General features: G+C 37.0%; 2 protein-coding genes across 3 annotated transcripts; one reads left to right on the top strand and one right to left on the bottom strand.

The window, feature by feature from the left end:
- Positions 1–5,977: 5,977 nt before the first annotated feature.
- LOC145635639 (F-box/kelch-repeat protein At1g55270-like) lies at positions 5,978–9,642 on the top strand. 2 transcript variants are annotated; one of them, XM_081686958.1, is made up of 3 exons: positions 5,978–6,622; positions 6,786–6,864; positions 8,143–9,642. In XM_081686958.1, the coding sequence occupies exons 2-3, from the start codon at positions 6,835–6,837 to the stop codon at positions 9,403–9,405; spliced, it is 1,293 nt and encodes a 430-aa protein (XP_081543084.1). In that variant the 5' UTR covers positions 5,978–6,622; positions 6,786–6,834; the 3' UTR covers positions 9,406–9,642. The 2 variants fall into 2 exon arrangements, with proteins under 2 accessions (XP_081543084.1, XP_081543083.1); XM_081686957.1 differs by lacking the exons at positions 5,978–6,622; positions 6,786–6,864 and adding an exon at positions 7,334–7,816.
- Positions 9,643–10,346: 704 nt separating this feature from the next.
- LOC145635640 (putative ethanolamine kinase) lies at positions 10,347–17,589 on the bottom strand. Its single transcript, XM_081686960.1, has 11 exons — positions 17,362–17,589; positions 17,038–17,129; positions 16,504–16,610; positions 15,568–15,673; positions 14,867–14,989; positions 14,168–14,259; positions 12,953–13,037; positions 12,739–12,844; positions 12,564–12,630; positions 10,974–11,066; positions 10,347–10,889 (listed from the first exon to the last, which is right to left on the bottom strand). The coding sequence occupies exons 1-11, from the start codon at positions 17,493–17,495 to the stop codon at positions 10,764–10,766; spliced, it is 1,131 nt and encodes a 376-aa protein (XP_081543086.1). The 5' UTR covers positions 17,496–17,589; the 3' UTR covers positions 10,347–10,763.
- Positions 17,590–17,812: the final 223 nt, after the last annotated feature.

A 17,812-nucleotide genomic window follows, 5' to 3' on the forward strand; every position in this document is an offset into this window, starting at 1 on the left:
CTTGAAAGTGCTACGATTATGGCTACTAGAAGAGTGAATGAGTTTTAACAACAACAAGAAGATGATGAGTATGCTTGCATTATGGAAGCAAGCACAATTCTATCCTTGGGCATTCGACATGCTAGGAGGGATGAGATTCGTGAGATACACCGTAATGTGCGACCGACCGCTCCTCCTTTCCTTCGGCTCTCCCCGTCAGATTTGGGTGGTCTCCCGAACCTCCCCCTAACCGAGCTTGATCCGCCTAACACCCCGGTATCACACTTTAGCTCTTTCAATTTTACTGAGTTATTTAACTATGATGATAGTGCAAATGACAAGAAGCGCATAAGGGAGGCAGTGGGTCATCTTCCGCATTCTTGTGATGGTGATGCAAGACAATATAGTGAAACTGATCATGAGTGGGTGGCAAGAAAAAGGCTCAAAAGGTTCCATAGGTGGTCCGAAAAGGGTGGTTTCTCAATTTGGCTCAAGGATGACAAAGGGATAGGAAGGTTTGCTTCGAAGGCTATTTCTGACCCTGACATGGCTAGGGACTTTGGGGTGGAAATTGATGGTGATATTAGAATGAGGGGTAAAAACAAGCGCCCTCAAATGATCTCGTCTTCTTCATCCGAGCTTTTCAAGCGCCAGAAAAGTGAGGAAGTCACCTCGGTTTATAGGGAGCTTAGGGATGATATGGATATTGATCTTCAATGTACTTTGTTTGAGTCGGCACAGTCAGCTGCGAAGGGTATGGAGGCTGCTCCTAATCAGCCCCCAAAAGGGATATGAGTGTTGTGGCGTGGAATTGCAGGGGTCTAAATGATCCACACTCTCTTGCAATTCCCTACCTAGTGTGGCTCTATCGTTCTAAGTTACCTATGTTTTTGTTTGTTTCGGAGACTAAGATGGAGTTTGTTAAAGCGGCAAGTAAATTAGGTGTTCTAGGCCCCTCTTCCTATTTTGGTTGGAACTCGGATGGAAGTAGTGGTGGCCTCCTAGTTTTAGTTTGGTCTAAGGATGTAGTAGAATGTTTGTTTTCCTCAAAAAACTTTATCCTTTGTAAGGTTTATGGTCTTAATGGAAGTATTAAGTATGTTCTGTTTTTTTATGGCGAGCCTAGAGTAGAACATAGAAGAATTGTTTGGGAACAACTTCAATGGTTCATAGAAGAGTTTAAAGATGTCCTAATAATAGGAGATTTTAACCAAGTGGAAAGTGGGAGTGATAAGTTGGGTGGTTCGGTCCAAATTAGAGGAATTGATGCCTTCCTAGATTGGAGATTTAGTAGCAATGTAACGGAGGTGCCTTTCTCGGGGCCTAGGTTCACTTGGAGCAATAAAAGGGATGGCTCCGGGCTCATCCTTGAAAGGCTTGATCGAGCCTACATCACAGAGGAATGGTTCAATCACTCCCCCGATGGGAGAATTTCTCATGAACCAATAATTTGCTCCGACCATGCGGCCATTACTTATTATGATAATGCTAGATCTTCTTCCTCGAATAGGCCATATCAGATTGAAAATTGGTGTCTTGGCTTCTCGGAAATCAAGGAAATTGTGAAAGATTCTTGGAAAGAAGATTTTCAAGGGTCTCATATGTTTCAGCTTTCTAGGAAACTGGAGAAGTTGAGGACCAGACTCCAACACTGGTGCCTGGACAATAAAAAGTTTTGGGGTATAAACTGGAGAAGTCTAACTAAAGACCTTGAGAGTACGGGCATGGACATTAACTCGCTACAGAAAGGGGAAGATTACATCCATCGTATCAACCTTCTCATCCCAGAAAGTCAGCTAAGTTTTAATTTCTGGAAACAACGAATGAAGGCAAATTGGGTGAAGTTTGGGGACTGCCCCACTCCTACAATGTATAGGAAGGTGAAGCAAAGACAGTTAAAGAATGAAATCTTGACTCTAAGGGGTGAAAACGATACTTGGGTTGAGGGGCAAAAGGAGGTAGAAGAGGTAATCCTGACTTCAATCAAAGGTATCTACAGCCCAGTCACGAGTGATAATCATGGGGAAAATATTGATTTGCTTCTTCGGCAGTTGGCCCTTCCCTCCCTTTCGGAGGAGCATCAGCTTTGGTTGGATAGGGCTTTTACGGATGGGGAGATTAAAAAAGCTATGTTGGATATGCATTGCTCGAAATCTCCAGGACCAGATGGTTTCACAGTGGATTTCTTTAAGGCTTATTGGGAAGAGGTGGGTAATCTAGTGGTGGAAAGTGTGAAGCAATTTCTGAGGTCAGGAAACATGTTGAAAGAATGGAACCAGTCCCTCCTCATTTTAATTCCAAAGGTGAAAGTTCCAGAAATCGCCAGCCATTTCAGGCCAATTAGCTTATGCAATACGGTTTATAAATGCATTTCAAAATGCCTGGTCAATAGGCTAAAGGTGGTTCTCCCTAGCCTTATCACGGAAAACCAGAGTGCTTTCATCCCAGGTAGATACATGGAGGACAACATTCTTTTGAGCCACGAGCTCATGCACCTCATAAATTCAAAGAAAGGCTCGAGTTTCACAGCAGTTAAGATCGATATGTCAAAGGCATATGACAGGGTGGATTGGCTCTTTCTCTTAAAAGTACTCCAAGCTTATGGTTTTTCTGAGCACTGGGTAAAGATGGTCTCACAGTGTATCTCAACGGTGAGTTTTAAATCAGTTATTAACAGGAAAACTTCTGACCATTTTGCTCCAAAGTGCGGCCTAAGGCAGGGGGATCCTCTATCTCCGTACCTCTTTATTTTCTGCATGGATATTCTTTCTAGAATGTTGTCTCTGGCGGAGGACATAAACCAATTTCAGGGCCTGAAAGTTTCTCGCAGGTCCCCCTCGATCTCTCATATCTTCTTTGCAGATGATGTTATGCTCTTCTTCAAAGCAAACGAGGGAGCCTGTGATTGTATCAAAGACATCCTTAAGAGGTTCGGGGAAGCTTCTGGGCAACAACTAAATCTCCTTATAAAGCTCTCGCCAGGGGTCGCCAACGATAAGAGGTTAGCTATCAAAGCAAGCCTGGCCATGCCTGAAACTAAAAATATGGGAATCTATTTAGGTGCCCCGATTGATATACAGGGAAAGAGGAGTTCACACTTTCAATTCTTAGTAGACAAAATCTCAAAGAAAGTCGTCTCATGGGCCTCTTTGCACCTCTCTCAGGCTGCAAAGCTAATTCTGATCAACACTGTCCTTATCAGTATGTCAGCTCATGTCATGAAGTGTTTGAAACTCCCTCAAAGCGTTGCAAACAAGATTGATTCTTTGATTACTCGTTTTTGGTGGTCTAATAATGGTAACAAAGGTTTACATTGGGTAAGCAAAAGTGTGATACAACTCCCAAAAAGCATGGGTGGCTTAGGGATTAGAGGCTCCTCCTCGCTGAATAATGCTCTCTTGTTCAAGCAAGCAACAAGAATGCACCATAATCCCCATCTTTTACTCTCCAGGGTTCATAAAGGGTTCCAGTTGTGTGGCATCTGCAACATGTCCAGACTTTTGGTTAGGAAAGGAAATCCTTCAATGGGAAGGTCGAGCCTCCAAAAAGTCACACAGGTTTTCAAAGATGGTTTTGCTTGGAAGGTTGGAAATGGGATTAACATTAAGGCTATCAGTATGCCTTGGGTTAAAGGGGAAACACCTTTAGTAAATTCCAGTCAAACCTTAAGGGCAGCCTTGGAATGGAGAGTGAAGGATTTTATAAATGAGGAAACAGGCTCTTGGGAGGCAGGGAAGATTAGGAAGTGTTTTGAATGGAATAGTGCTAAGCACATTCTTTCAATGGAGCTCCCTCACTTAAGTGAGGATGATTTCCTCTATTGGAAATATCACCCCTCGGGAAGGTACACAATTAAAACGGGCTACTACTATCTGACTAAAATTCTGGGGCTAGAAAAGGAATCTCTCTTGGCTAGGGACCAGGAATTTATAAAAATAATTTGGAAGATGGCTATTCAACCCAAATGGAAAGCTCTTCCTATGGAGACTTTTTCATGATAGTATTGCAGTTAAAGCCAATTTAGCTAGAAGGGGTATTCAAATTGATGAGATGTGTGATCTTTGTGGGGTGGAATCAGAGGACAGCTAACACCTGCTTAGATTTTGTCTTCTGGCAAAGGAAGTATGGGAGATTGGCTCCCTTACTATTTGCCATGACTCCCCTGAGTCCAACTCTTTGAGAGGATGGATTCAGCACTATATCCTGCTCTTTTATAGCGAGGATGGGAAACGTAGTCACCGTTGTGCTTTGTTTATTGCAACCTTATGGGGACTTTGGAAGGCACGAAATGAAAGATGTTTCAAGGGTGCTAGAGGTACGACAGGGCTAGTAGTGGAACTTATTAATTTAGCAATAAAAGAACATGAGGTTTTTACTGAACAAGGGAACTCGACTAATGTAGTGGAAGCCATCAATGAGAATGATCCAATCATCCCTCCTGGGTTCAATTACATTCATCTAGGGAAAGAGAAGGTAGGTTTTGATGACTTCATAGTGGAAGTAGATGGGTCCTGGGATAAAAAATCCACAAGAGCAGGGATTGGTTGGGCGGTCAAGGCCAATGCCAAGGGCTACGATATGCAAGAAGGTGGGAGACATGGAGCAACATCTTCAGTTCTTCATACTGAAGCTTGGGCCTGTCAAGAAGCTTTGAAATGGGCTAAAGCCAAAGGATATTAAGGGATCCTTATTTTATCTGACTCGATATCCCTTATGGATAACTTACAAGATGATCTAGGCAAGGATATCCAGATAACCTGGGTTCTAAAAGAGATAAGGGATATTGGGTTGACGTTCCAAAGATGTACAATATTAAAAGTTCGTAGGGATCAAGTTCAAAGGGCGGATGACATTGCAAGAAAATGTCGGCTAACCCTGTCGGATTATATGTAGTCCTTTCTGTTTTTCCTTTGCTCTTGTCAAAAAAAAAAAAAAAAAAAAAAAAAAGAAAACTTGTTGGCATTTTTTATTACTTCGTATTTTTTTTACTGCGTGTATTGTAAGGATTTCTTCACAAATTATAAATGGAGTTGTATGTAAAGTAATTGATGCAATTTTCATTGTACACCTAAATGTAATATTACACTCAAACTTGTATAAGAGTGTAGGAGATTGTAAGATTACACTAGAGAGAATTATAAATAATAGAATAATGGGAGGATTACAATTTCAATCATCTACATTTCATGATTAAGTGAATCTAAAACTTAACTCTAACAATTCAACATATGTTTACTCATATGGTATTACTTCAGATATACATGATAAAATTACGTACTTCCTACGTTTTCTTTGTAGTTGCAACATACACTTTATCACGGTATTTAAAAAAAGTGGACCTCACGTTATATACTATACTTAAAATGGGGTAAGGGTTTTTGGGAGTATAATAAAATGAGCCATTAGCTTTAAATAAAAGTAATAGTATAAATTTTCCATATATAAAAACCTTCAATTTATAGTGCGTTGACATGTTGCAACTATTATGATATTTTCATTTTAATGAAACTATAAAAAAATAATAATAAAGAAAGTATTAACTAGTGTCATGTAATTACGTATTATTTTCCTTTCGACTACACAATTGAGAATTTTAAAATTGAAATCATGTTATTTATAAGATTGTGCAAAAAGTAATTTTGACAACTAATTTAGGATTATACTTGTAGATTATTACTCATACAGTCATACATACTCCTCATATTTAAAATTTGGAACCACAAGTTGCCAAGATCTAAATTGCTCATATGCCAACATACCATTTGTAAAATAGGCAAGTCAAACATAATGGGATGGCCCACACTAACAATCAAAAGCATCTTGTTGGATTTGAAGTTATGTGAATCTCAACTTTTTCACCTTTTTCTTGAAATCTTCATCCATTCTTGGTGCATGTAATTTGTAAGCAAGTAATTTGGTGTAATTACATAAATTAAACATTTTTATCAAAAAAACAAATTAAACATAAGAATATAAATTTATACTCTCTCCCATTTGACCTTTTTTTTTTTACTCTCCCAATTTTTTTTCCTTTGTTTTTTTGGGAGCAGAGTTCATTTTCTCTCTCCTCAATTTCAAACAAACAGCAAACTTCCAAAGCTTACACAAATTATTCCACCGAGTAGTTCTTGGGGTTTTGCTCTGATAAACTTACCCACCCAAAAAATTTGGCATCATACCCATTAAATACACCCTTTAATAGTTCATAGTGGTTTAGGTTTAGCCGATTTGGGGCCTCATTTCATCATCTTTTTTATCAGTTTCTAATTCCCAGACATTGTTTTTCTTGTTTAATTGCATCTTTTTTCTGGGTTTCTTCTCACTCCCTGGTTAAATTTCACAAAAAAAACCTTTTTTTTTCACCTTTGTTGCTTGCATTTTAAAGAATTTTTTTAAAAAATCAAACTTTTTTTGGGGGGAAATTTAGAATTTCTTTATAATCGAAGCTATTAAAGTGGAAATTTGATGTTTTTGTGATGTGGGTAATTTATTTTGGAAATGGGTTTTATAGATTATGAGCTGATTATGCTTAGTTTGTAACCAATTTTGGTAAAAACTTAGGGGAATTTTTTTTTAATGGGTTTTTTTGCCTTGCCATTGAATTTCAAGAAGTGAAGAATTATCAGCTTCAATGACCTAATTGGTGGGTAATTTAAACCTATTACTTTTGAATTTAATGCTGTTTTTAGTAGTTAGATTACTTTTTTAAGTTTATCTGTTGAAACTTTAAATTTTGATATTACTGTAAAAAGCAATGAACATTGTTATATCACTTATATGTAATTTGGTGTAATTGTTTTTTGCAGGGGTTAGAAAAATTTGAACAATTGAGGAGGGTTTGGTGATGAATGAGAAATGGATAATAAATTTATTCAACCTCCTTTGGTAAGTTGTTTTTTCCTGCATATTTCAGTCAATTTTATGATTGGTAATGTTTTGGTAAATTTCTTGTTTGTATGAATTTTGTTGGTTAGTTTTAAGTTGCAGTGCTTGTTCAAATGCTAAAGAATGTCCATCATTCAAAGTTTAGATCTGCATTATGGATGATCTTATTTATTTATATATTTATTTTAATTTATTTATTTTAATTTATTTACTTATATGGTGAAGGAGTGGCGAGGTGGGAAATGAGAGTTAGCAGTTTAATTGTTCATGTGTGTGAAACTATACTATATCGGAAATTAATGTATACTTTACGCGAGATGGTGAGGAAAGGAGTGTTAGCAATTTACGCGGGGTGGTAGGGAAAGGAGAGTTGCAGTTTTGTTGTTCATGTGTGTGAGACTAATCAATATCGAATGTTACTGTGTACTTTACGCGGGGTAAGGGTGGGGGGGGGGGTTGCTGAACATTCTTAGTTAACTCTTGGCAAGTCAACAAGTCAAAAACTGATCATTATGGAAAAATATTCAAGCTGGGGATTCATATCAAGTCGAGTAGTCAATACTGGATGCCGGTTGAGTGAGGGAAAGGAAATTTTGGAATTAATTGTTGAGTAAGATTGTCAATCATATTGTCAGTCAATAGTAGTACTGATTCGGACATAGGCATTTCAGTTTGAATCTTGGTTTAGAAGATTCAACCATAGAGTAATTGAAATGGTCATGCTGTGTTTATCATTCAATTTTTTTTTTTCTTTTGACACAGTGTTTATCATTCAATGCTTAGATAAAGGGAAGTGTTTTTTGGTTGATTTTTTTGAGGGGGTAAACACATCAAGGGTGGGTCTGAATAAGTGATATACAAGCGAGCGCTTTATTTTACGCCATATGCTCAGTTCTTTTGCTGAACTCTAATGATGGCATACGAACCAAAATCAGGAACACTTCTTGCTCAGGTTGGCATGATGGAGTACTTAATTACTTTCATCTTGAGTCTCTGATCTTTGACTTGTATATTATATTTGCATTCAGCAAGGTGATTAGCATTAAGCAGAACAAGTATTGCTGAAATTTCTCCTTTATATAAATCTCTAGTTGATTATTGTGATGATAAGTAAAGTCTTGAAGTTTATCGTGATAGGTAGATCATTTTCTCTTTCTTGCCGGATATTGTGAAGAATTGCTTTAGAAATGCTAGGGAATTTATGTATGTTGAATGGTAAGAATGAGTAAGGAAAAATGATCTTAATTTATAACTATCAGAATAATTCTCTTCTTGCAGGTTGATACAACAGCATGCTTGTGTAGAGTTGATGCTGGTTTAAAATCTGTAGCTGGAGCAAAGAAATATGTCCCTGGGACAAGGTTGTGTCTTCAACCTGACATCAAGCCTTCCATTCATCCTACACGGCAGAAGCCTTCACGTGGTGACAGAAGTCGTAGTCAGTCTCCTCTCCTTCCAGGTCTCCCTGATGATCTGGCCATTGCTTGCTTAATTAGGGTTCCAAGAGTAGAGCACCGAAACCTCCGATTAGTCAGCAAAAGATGGTACCGTCTTCTTGCTGGCAACTTCTTTTATTCATTAAGGAAGAGTCTAGGAATTGCAGAAGAATGGGTATATGTCATTAAGAGAGATCGAGATGGTAAAATATCATGGCATGCATTTGACCCTGCCTACCAACTCTGGCAACCCCTTCCACCTGTTCCCAAAGAGTTCTCTGAAGCTTTAGGATTTGGATGCGCAGTTCTTAGTGGCTGTCATTTATACCTCTTTGGAGGCAGGCACCCCCTTAAGGGCTCAATGAGACGTGTTGTATTTTATAGTGCCAGAACAAATAAATGGCATCGGGCTCCAGATATGTTACGCCGTAGACATTTCTTTGGTGCATGTGTCATTAACAACTGTCTGTATGTAGCAGGTGGGGAGAATGAGGGTATACACCGTTCCTTGAGATCAGCTGAAGTTTATGACCCTAACAAGAATAGGTGGTCCATAATCTCTGATATGAGTACAGCAATGGTGCCTTTCATCGGAGTTGTTTATGAAGGAAAGTGGTTCTTAAAAGGGCTTGGGTCACATCGTCAGGTTTTAAGTGAAGTATATCACCCAGAATCTAACAGCTGGTATCCAATTTATGATGGAATGGTTGCAGGTTGGAGGAATCCCAGTGCCTCTTTGAACGGGAAGCTCTATGCCTTGGACTGCAAAGATGGATGTAAACTTAGGGTATATGATGAGGCGAGTGATTCCTGGAGTAAACATATCGATAGCAGAGTTCATCTGGGAAACTCCAAGGGTTTGGAGGCAGCAGCCCTTGTTCCTCTTAATGGGAAGTTAAGTATTGTACGCAATAACATGAGCATTTCTTTGGTAGATGTCTCAAGATCTGAGCATGCAGGAAGTGCAGCAACTACTGATGATCTGTGGGAAACAATCACAGGGAAAGGTCAGTTCAAGACTATGATGTCGAATATTTGGTCAAGTATTGCAGGTAGGAAACGCCTAAAAAGCCATATTGTCCATTGTCAGGTTCTTCAAGCTTGAAACTAGGGTATACAACAAAGAATCGGAAATAGGAATTTTGTGCTGTGTTTATGGCGTCTCTTGATGTAGCAATCTTTAGGCACATGATGTGCCTAAATTTTGCTATATTAGAGCGAGTAATGTACAAGCCTATTAGCGTTGTGTTTTTATATTATATTGTAGCTCATGCACCAAATAGATCTTCTATCTATTATCTATTGCACATAGTTTATATAGTGAATCATGCTCTTCATGGTTTATGCCTTGTAGAAGATTTTATTATGAAAGTTATTGATAACAAGTTCACAGCTTAACATTTTCATGCAAATGAATTGGTGCATTTACAATTGAATGATCTTGATTAGCATTAAAATTTTGAAATAAGGTGAAATAAACATAGCTTAAATAATCCAATATGAAAATAGTTTAATCAAATGCTGCCTATGCTGGAGAGATGACTTTCAACTATTATACTTGACTAATTTGTAAGATCATGTCATATCCCGTATAAGGTAACTTTCTAATATTCAATATTGGATGGACCATTATCTTCGAAACAAACTTCCAATTAGAAATTGCAACAATTGAATTGATGTATATAGATGAATAATTACGATAATCACCGTACTGCATCAGGCTAGAAAGGAACAACAGCATCCCAGGATTACAACTTTATGAAAGATTTCATAAACAAAATAGCTGCTGTAGTTTGTTACTGAAACACCCTCAAATTTCTGCTTGCAAGTAGTCTGTCAAAAGATTCAACCTTGAATGCTTAAAATATAAGGACGTTTGAACCACATCTTCAACTTGTTAATGCAGAACTGATTTGCTGCAACATACTCTAAAGTATAGATTTTCGGGAATCAATTACAGAAAGATCTCAATTTCTGGGCACCTTACCGAAAGTGGTGCTAAGATTATAGAAACCAGACTCCAGGCACCAGGAGCATTTCAAGGGGGAGAAATGAATCGGCCTTATTTATTTATTATGATAAACCAATGTTACAACAAAACCAAAGACACATACATTTATTCATCTTTGTATATATTGTGCTACAACATAGTACAAGACCAAAGCATACAACCCCATATACCCTCTAGGTGCTTGAAAAGTACCTTCAGCACTTCGTTACCTGGCTAGAAAGAACATCTTCAAACAGGGTGAGAGATGCAGGAGGGGGGAAATTGAGAAAAGACGACTTTGGAAAAGAATAGCCAAAAAACACATTAACAGCTGAGAATTCAAGGCTTCTGTTGCTGCACTACATTAATATTGAGTGACCTGCAAACGGAACTCTCAGGAACTTCTCCCTGAAGCACACATTGAGCTGACCATACCAACTCAGAACATAAAAAAAAAATACAGCACCTGCATTCTAGGACTGAGACTTGCTGAGGTAAGATTTTGCTGAAGAGAAGACATCTTCTTTCTGCTTTTTGTATTCGTTGTACCGCAGGAAGAAGTAACCGAGATAGTCAAAGTCGATAGGAGACATCTTTGCCTGTTCATTAATTAACAAGAAGAATTAATAGAAGATATAAAGTTCCAATGATTTCTTCTATTAGGTGCCTATACATTAAAATACCTGAATTAGAGCCCATAATGCCCAACACAAATGGGAAGCTAACATGAAAGCATTTGCCTCAACATAAAGTGCTTCTAGATCACAGTCAGGTACCTATTGCAATAAAAGAACCATGTAAAAATGTTAATCATGTTCGAATTGTAGTTCTTTCCGTAGAAAAAACAGGATTGAATTACATTTAACTAGGAAATTCTCCTTCAAATAAACAAAGAAACGGAAATGGTTTCAAAAAAAAAAAAAAAAAAAAGAACACACACAAAGAAACAGGAATGGTGGGTGATACTGGATCAATGAAATGCTCTCTGTTTCGTTTAGTTCTTCCCTGTTACTATAGCAACTAAAGCCAACGAAATGAGGAAGTACATGGAAAATGAGTCACTTTTTCTTTTTTTTTTTTGTAGGACCATGAAAGTTGTTTAGAGATGTGGGTATGATTCAAAAATATAATAAGTGGAACCATGTAATGGAGTAAAGGAGGGTAAAAGAAATATTGTTTCATGCCATAAAAAGACAAAGTGAAATATGAAAGAATTCAAAGGGGGGATTTATATGGGTACAGGCAATAACTCAAAGGAACGAAAAGAGTAGATAAATTTATGTCCGAAACAAAGGACGTTATTTATTTGTGGGTTTTTTCTGAAAATTTTGGCGCAGCATGTTCAGCATATCTTTCAATAAATAGGTTTCACAAAAGCCATCTGATAATTTCAATACCATTTCAGTCGTTTAATCAGAGAACCTATACTCCTAACAAAGAGAACATGGGAGCACTACTGTTCAAGATCCTCAAGAATTTTCCTTTCCTGACATTAAAGCCCTAAGCACTTCCCACAACCACAATGAAAAAGCCTGTTTTTAAAACAAATGTCTGTTTCCTGTGCTGCAACGAGACAGGACAGATTAAATTTCAGACCTACTAAGCAGACCGCATAGAACATTGGACTGAAAAAATGACTCCTAGTGGAGCAACATGGGATGCCTAAAATAATGATTATCTCCACTATTAGTTTCTAGTCTGGTCCTTCATACTACACGCAGCAGAAAAACTTCTTTTGAGGTCTTTTGGAAGATGGAGGCTGAATTTCACTAATATCACTAAAGTTGAAAAAAAAGCATCATTATTTACCTTGTCTACATGATGTACTCCGTATGATAGATATCTTCATCTTCTAAATTTCAAGTCAAGTGGTACAGTACGCATACAAAATATTTCACATAACTCCCAAAAGGTCAAAATCCTTGCAATCATGAAGGCTCCCCTATGCGTGCTCAAAAAGAGCAATATATAAGGAAAGATGTAAAAATGAGGGTAATACTGTTATTGCATTAGGACATGGACAAAGATGAGGAGAAGTGCACATAGGACATCATATACCACATATGATTTTATTACAACCTATAAACCCTTTTTTTTTGGAGGGGAGGAGATTAGGCTAAAGAGACATAATCATCCATGGGAAGTGCAAATGCCAAAAATTCCACCAAAAACAGGACAAACAACAAAAATACCAATTATCATGGAGGAGATGATCAAGATGTGTGGAAGCACAAAACATCTTAGGATAATGGCATCTTGCCATCTGTACTTACCTCTTCTGGTGCATTAGGACACAAGTAGTGCCTGAAGAAATGGTACTGCTCATCCTTGCTAGGGTATCTACAAGAACACAAAATTCCAATATTAGCTGTCCACACAGAAAGGCATCAAAATGATAGTCTACTACATAACTTAATGCTAGTTTACAAAAATAGATATGTTACGTACAGGGTATAATCGCAGTCATAGCCTGCATATTCATTGAAATGATTTCCAATATCAAAACCTCTGTAGTTATATGAGCCATACTCAAAGTCTATTATGTACAGCTTCCCTGCCAATCAGTAATAAAAATATTACAACAAAAACAAGTAAATAGGGAGCAATTAATATAATATAATTTGGGCAATTTTATTCGATACAGAGCATATTACTAAAGTACCTTCCTCTTCGTTCAACATTAAGTTCCCAGAAAGCAGGTCATTATGAGAAAATACCACCGGAGCATCAAGACAGTCTGTTAGTGCCTGACATAAAGCTAGAAAGTATTACTAGCAAAATTTTGCACATTCAAAGAAGACGAATAAATAACAAAATAGGTTACATCCTAAGATTCGTAAAGAATCCTCAAAAAAGGCAGAATACATTGTAAACTAGCCCATAATTTTAAAACCCAACTGGAAAATGTATGTGAAAACAAATTTAGTCACATCTTTAAAGGAAGCTAGCCAGCAACACGCAATCCCAAAGTCAGTCAATTGAAAGAGGGACCCCCTTGGCATGTTTAGCTTTCTATAACTACACCTTTTCAAGCAGCCAAGAATGTAATTAAGCCGAATAATATATAGGAGATAAAAAAGGAAGAAGAAGTGAATAGGGTTTAAATTTTGTTCTAATTTAGCTTCATTTGTATCTACTAAATCAGATACTTAAGGCTATGTTTTGACAGCACAGAAATTTAAGTTTCATAGAACTGCATAAATGCTTTTGTTTAAAACAGGAAGGCCTATAAACCTCAGTGAGAACAAGATTAAACACCTAGAGCTAGTAAAGATTGTCAGAGAAAAGTGGGGAGCCACTGACCAATTCCATGAATAATATAGAGAAACAAGCATATCTGCTACTGGGCTGCCAAAATTTTTATGAAGGTACTTATTTTATGGGCTTCACCCATTCAACCAGGAGAGAAAATTAGAGGATGTTGAAAAAAAAAAGGTTTTGGTAAATTTGGCAAAATCTGTAATATCATGTGCACAAAGTCGTTCCAAAAATAGTAGTGTACCATTAGTGATTAATCCAAATTATCGGATGCACAAAATAAAAGCAAAAAGCCTTGAGCTGAGGGAAGGAACATATCCCATTTCCTAATTATGATACAGTGTTGAGACTGTCAACCTTCACAATGATGAACAGCATATTGATAGGCATGTTGCACTTCAAGAACATCTTATTAAATCTAAATCTTTTTCACTTCAGCAACTCAAATGTAGGTTAATAGACACCTATATCCTAAGAATGAAGCAGATAATCTGCAAAATAATATACGTGGATGACCATATACTGTGCAAAATTTTAGGAGCATATATTGTTCTGTATGAAATTCAGTGTTGTAAAAAAGTATCAAGTTAATGAATGGTACACGGAGAGATTAGGTTACCTTAAGCTCATTAATCTCATTCTGAACTTCTTCAAATGAGATGGTTTGATATTTCTCCTGCTTCTCATTGACATCAAATTTGAGTTTAGATGCTGCAACAAACGACTGAAGATTAGACATGGGGCTTAAAAGCTAACTTCACCAAAAAAAAAAAAAAAGGTCCATTATGAAATCTATACACTAGTAATTCAGCTTCAAACAAGGGACTTTAAAATCTCTCTTTCACTTTCTAATGTGTGTTGAGAGGGGGAGGGATTCTGGGAATAAACAGAGCAGTTCAAACTTCAGGTGCAGAGAAAGTTACTTATACAAAATGAAAGGAAAAGAGGAGCAAGAAAAGCATATGTCCAAATGATTCTCTGCAAATCATCCAAGAACTTTTGGGGAATATGACATGAACCCTTCAAACCCCACATATAGTCAGTTTAACATAGTCATATTCAAAAGTGGAGTAAATGAAAGCAATTTAGATGTGGATTAGCACAAAGATTTAGTGCCAACGAATTATATAGAGAACCAAGACGTCTAATGAAATAAGTGGCAGGGTTATCTAAATGATTAATTGGGAAATTAAAACGACATAGGAAAAAACTGCTCCGTTCGTAATCTTTTTGCAAATTGGAGTACCAGCAGACAAGCCGGGATACCAGCTAATCAAGTATAAAACAAGTTTTAGTAGTGAACCAGTCAAGAACAAACCTTTCTCAAAGAACTTCGACAAGTCAATCCACAGCTGGGAGTCTTTAGAACCAGGGATTTCCACTTCATGAAACTTCCTAAGCTCTCTAGCTATCATAGCTGCCAGCTTTGGATCCCTCATGTCTGCCCAATATTTGAACAAGAAAAAAAAAAGGAAGAGAGAAAAATTAGAAAAAAGTTAGGAACTACACAAGCATAAACATTATGCATTTCCAGTCTCCCCATCCATACCCAAGGGAAGGAGCAATAGCCAATACAGATACACCACTGCCTGTTTTCAGAAAGACCCACCAAAACCCAGAATCTCTACAATAAACTTGGTATGGTACCCAGATAGAGACAAGACCTAACATTCAGAACCACAATCTACCATTTGTTTCCTACAAAAGTACAAAGAACTCTTTAAAGAAAAATACACCCAGCAACATGTTAGGATTTGAAGCAGGAGAGCATATATTCAACAAAGTACAAACCTATGTCACCATCACATTTCTTTCCCTGTTCTTCAACAAGCTAGTAATCTTTGTAGACAGGATGTCAGAAAAATCAGTAAGCTATGTTTGAGGGCCTTTTTTTAGCTTTCAAGCCACTTATGTTCTAAGATGTAGGGGTGCAAGCAACTATAATTATAGAGAGCCCCAAAAATTGGATCATACAGATGAAGCAATAGCATTAAAGAGAATTAGGGAGTCTATAAATACCTGGTGGAGTAAGTGTCCTTGCATTGATGAAAGATTGAACCATGCCATTCTCAAAAAGCGCAAGCAATTTGGCCCCAAATCCTGCAGCTGAGAGGTATCTAATAGACTATAACCAATATGCATTAATGAATCAATTATCGAACATGCAATGTGACACAGCAAAAAGAACTTAAGATAAAGTAACCATATCAGCACAAAATAGCTATTCTAGAGAAGAAGAGATGTAAGATAATGCATGAAAGAAAATTGTATCAGCTCAAAAATAACTCAAAATTCCCACCGAAAAATAAATAAATAAATAACTCAAAATAGATGTTGCACTCAAGTCAAACTGTCCCTAAAATTCTTTTCAAAACTGGACGAAAACTATGCATTTTACAACCCATAAAATTCCATGTTTTTTGCCATGAAAACCAAGATAATACTTCCCAAAAAGAATACATGACCTGCAGAAAATGTTGATCCTTCAGTGCACAGAAAAGACACTAAGGACACAGTTCTAAAGAGAGGGTTATAATACACCTATGATACCCATAATCCAAGTAGTGAAACCTGCCTCTAAAAGCACCTTATAACACTGAGAAGTGTGAAATTCTTCCCAAAAATCACTTAGAAAATATTTATCTGCCAACTGTTAACCCATGTTTATTTACAGCTACCTTCACCCAACAGTTAACCCATGTTTATTTAAAGCTACCGTCACCCAAGTAATAGATTCATCTAACATCATGCTTCACAATACACAAATAATCCATCAGGAAAGACGTTTATGTAAAAAAAAAAATTGTGAATTCAGATAAGGCAGCTTATTCTCTCTGCACTCTGCAGTTCATATTTTCATGTTTTGCACCACTATAAGTGATCTGCTCAACAATCAAAGCTTTACTAAAATTAAATTTCACTAAAAGCAATAAGGGAAAATAGTACAAGACCTACCAGTAGTTCCCTCTCCCGATTGACAACATAGTCGGTGTTTGGCCCATACAACCTAACCGTAATGGACACCTCATTGCCGTCCTCCTCCTTGACCGTAACCTTCAGCACTAAAACAAATGTCAGACAAAAGGATATTTTTCACTACATCAACCCAAAATTTACTCCAACAAATGAGCCAATCTAGTGTGATACCCCCCTCTTATAACCTTGTTCCAAACTCCTTATAATTAAAGATATGCCACAATATGACTAAATTAAACCCTCTATAATAGTTGTGTCATTTTCAAATTGTCATATTCTCCCATCCATAATATAATTATCGATATCTTTAGAGATTCAATCAAAAGTCATTTCTATTTCACACCTTTTTCTTGTTTTCCAAATTAATAAGCTTCTTTCCACATAACATGTAGCCTATGTCATTACCAAAGGTGAAACTCCAAGTGTTGCAATAATAAAGTCCAATATTAGCAGTATATTCTAATTCAGCAGCTAAAAAGAAAGTACTAAAATAAGATAAGTTCTGTCACTTACAAAGATTGGTGATGCCTCCAGCAACAGTATCTACTGCAAAGCATGAATCATCCAAATTCGACCATTTCTCAAATATATCCTTACACAATTCTCTGAATCAAATCAAATTAATTCAAATCAAACCACAATTTATCAGTCAAATCAAATCAAACTCATACTTAATCAGTCATACATCAAATTAAATTTCATCTTCCAGATTCCAGAAATCACATCACATTATTCAGAAGTAAGCAGCAACTAAAGAAATTTAAAGATTTATGAATCGTTAAAACCCTAATTTTACAAGTATAAAAACGAAATTAAAAGAAGAGGAAGAAGAATTACATGATGCGAGGTTTCATGGCGGGAAGAGGAAGAGAAGTATCAACGGAGAGAGAAGAAGAGAGAACATCAGAGGTTCCATTAACTGGAGCTTGAGAAGCTACTTCCATGGCGTCGGAGATAGTCGCAGCTCCCATGTGAAGGGATTCCAAAGGTTTAGGAGAGAGAAAATAGAGAAGATTTAACAATGGCGGAAAATTTGTTAAGGGCGTGTTTGGATTACCGGGAAATAATTGTATATAAAGTATGAAGATTTTTAATGTGGGCCTTGTTTTTATTTGGAATGCCAAACGTGTCCTCTGAATGGAAATTGATATTGACTTATTTTGTTTTCTTGTATTATGAAGTACATGAAATTAAGATTTATAGGTTTTTGTTGTGTAATTGAGAGGAAAAATATGTGATTTTGGTTGGTTGGTTTAGGATTTATGGCTTGTAATGAAAGAGGGCCCTT

Source organism: Chenopodium album, chromosome 6 (genome assembly GCF_948465745.1).
Source record: "Chenopodium album chromosome 6, dcCheAlbu1.1, whole genome shotgun sequence".
Lineage (NCBI taxonomy): Eukaryota > Viridiplantae > Streptophyta > Magnoliopsida > Caryophyllales > Amaranthaceae > Chenopodium > Chenopodium album.

Bases quoted from the DNA above. Each gene is read 5' to 3' on its own strand.
- LOC145635640 (XM_081686960.1), bottom strand. From the start codon at position 17,495: ATGGGAGCTGCGACTATCTCCGACGCCATGGAAGTAGCTTCTCAAGCT. The intron at 15,674-16,503 runs GTAGGTCTTGTA...TATTGGTTATAG, and splicing joins ATCGGGAGAGGGAACTACTG to TCTATTAGATACCTCTCAGC. The intron at 11,067-12,563 runs GTAAGTACAGAT...TTATTGCAATAG, and splicing joins GTCCTAATGCACCAGAAGAG to GTACCTGACTGTGATCTAGA.
- LOC145635639 (XM_081686957.1), top strand. From the start codon at position 7,775: ATGATGGCATACGAACCAAAATCAGGAACACTTCTTGCTCAG. The intron at 7,817-8,142 runs GTTGGCATGATG...CTCTTCTTGCAG, and splicing joins CAGGAACACTTCTTGCTCAG to GTTGATACAACAGCATGCTT.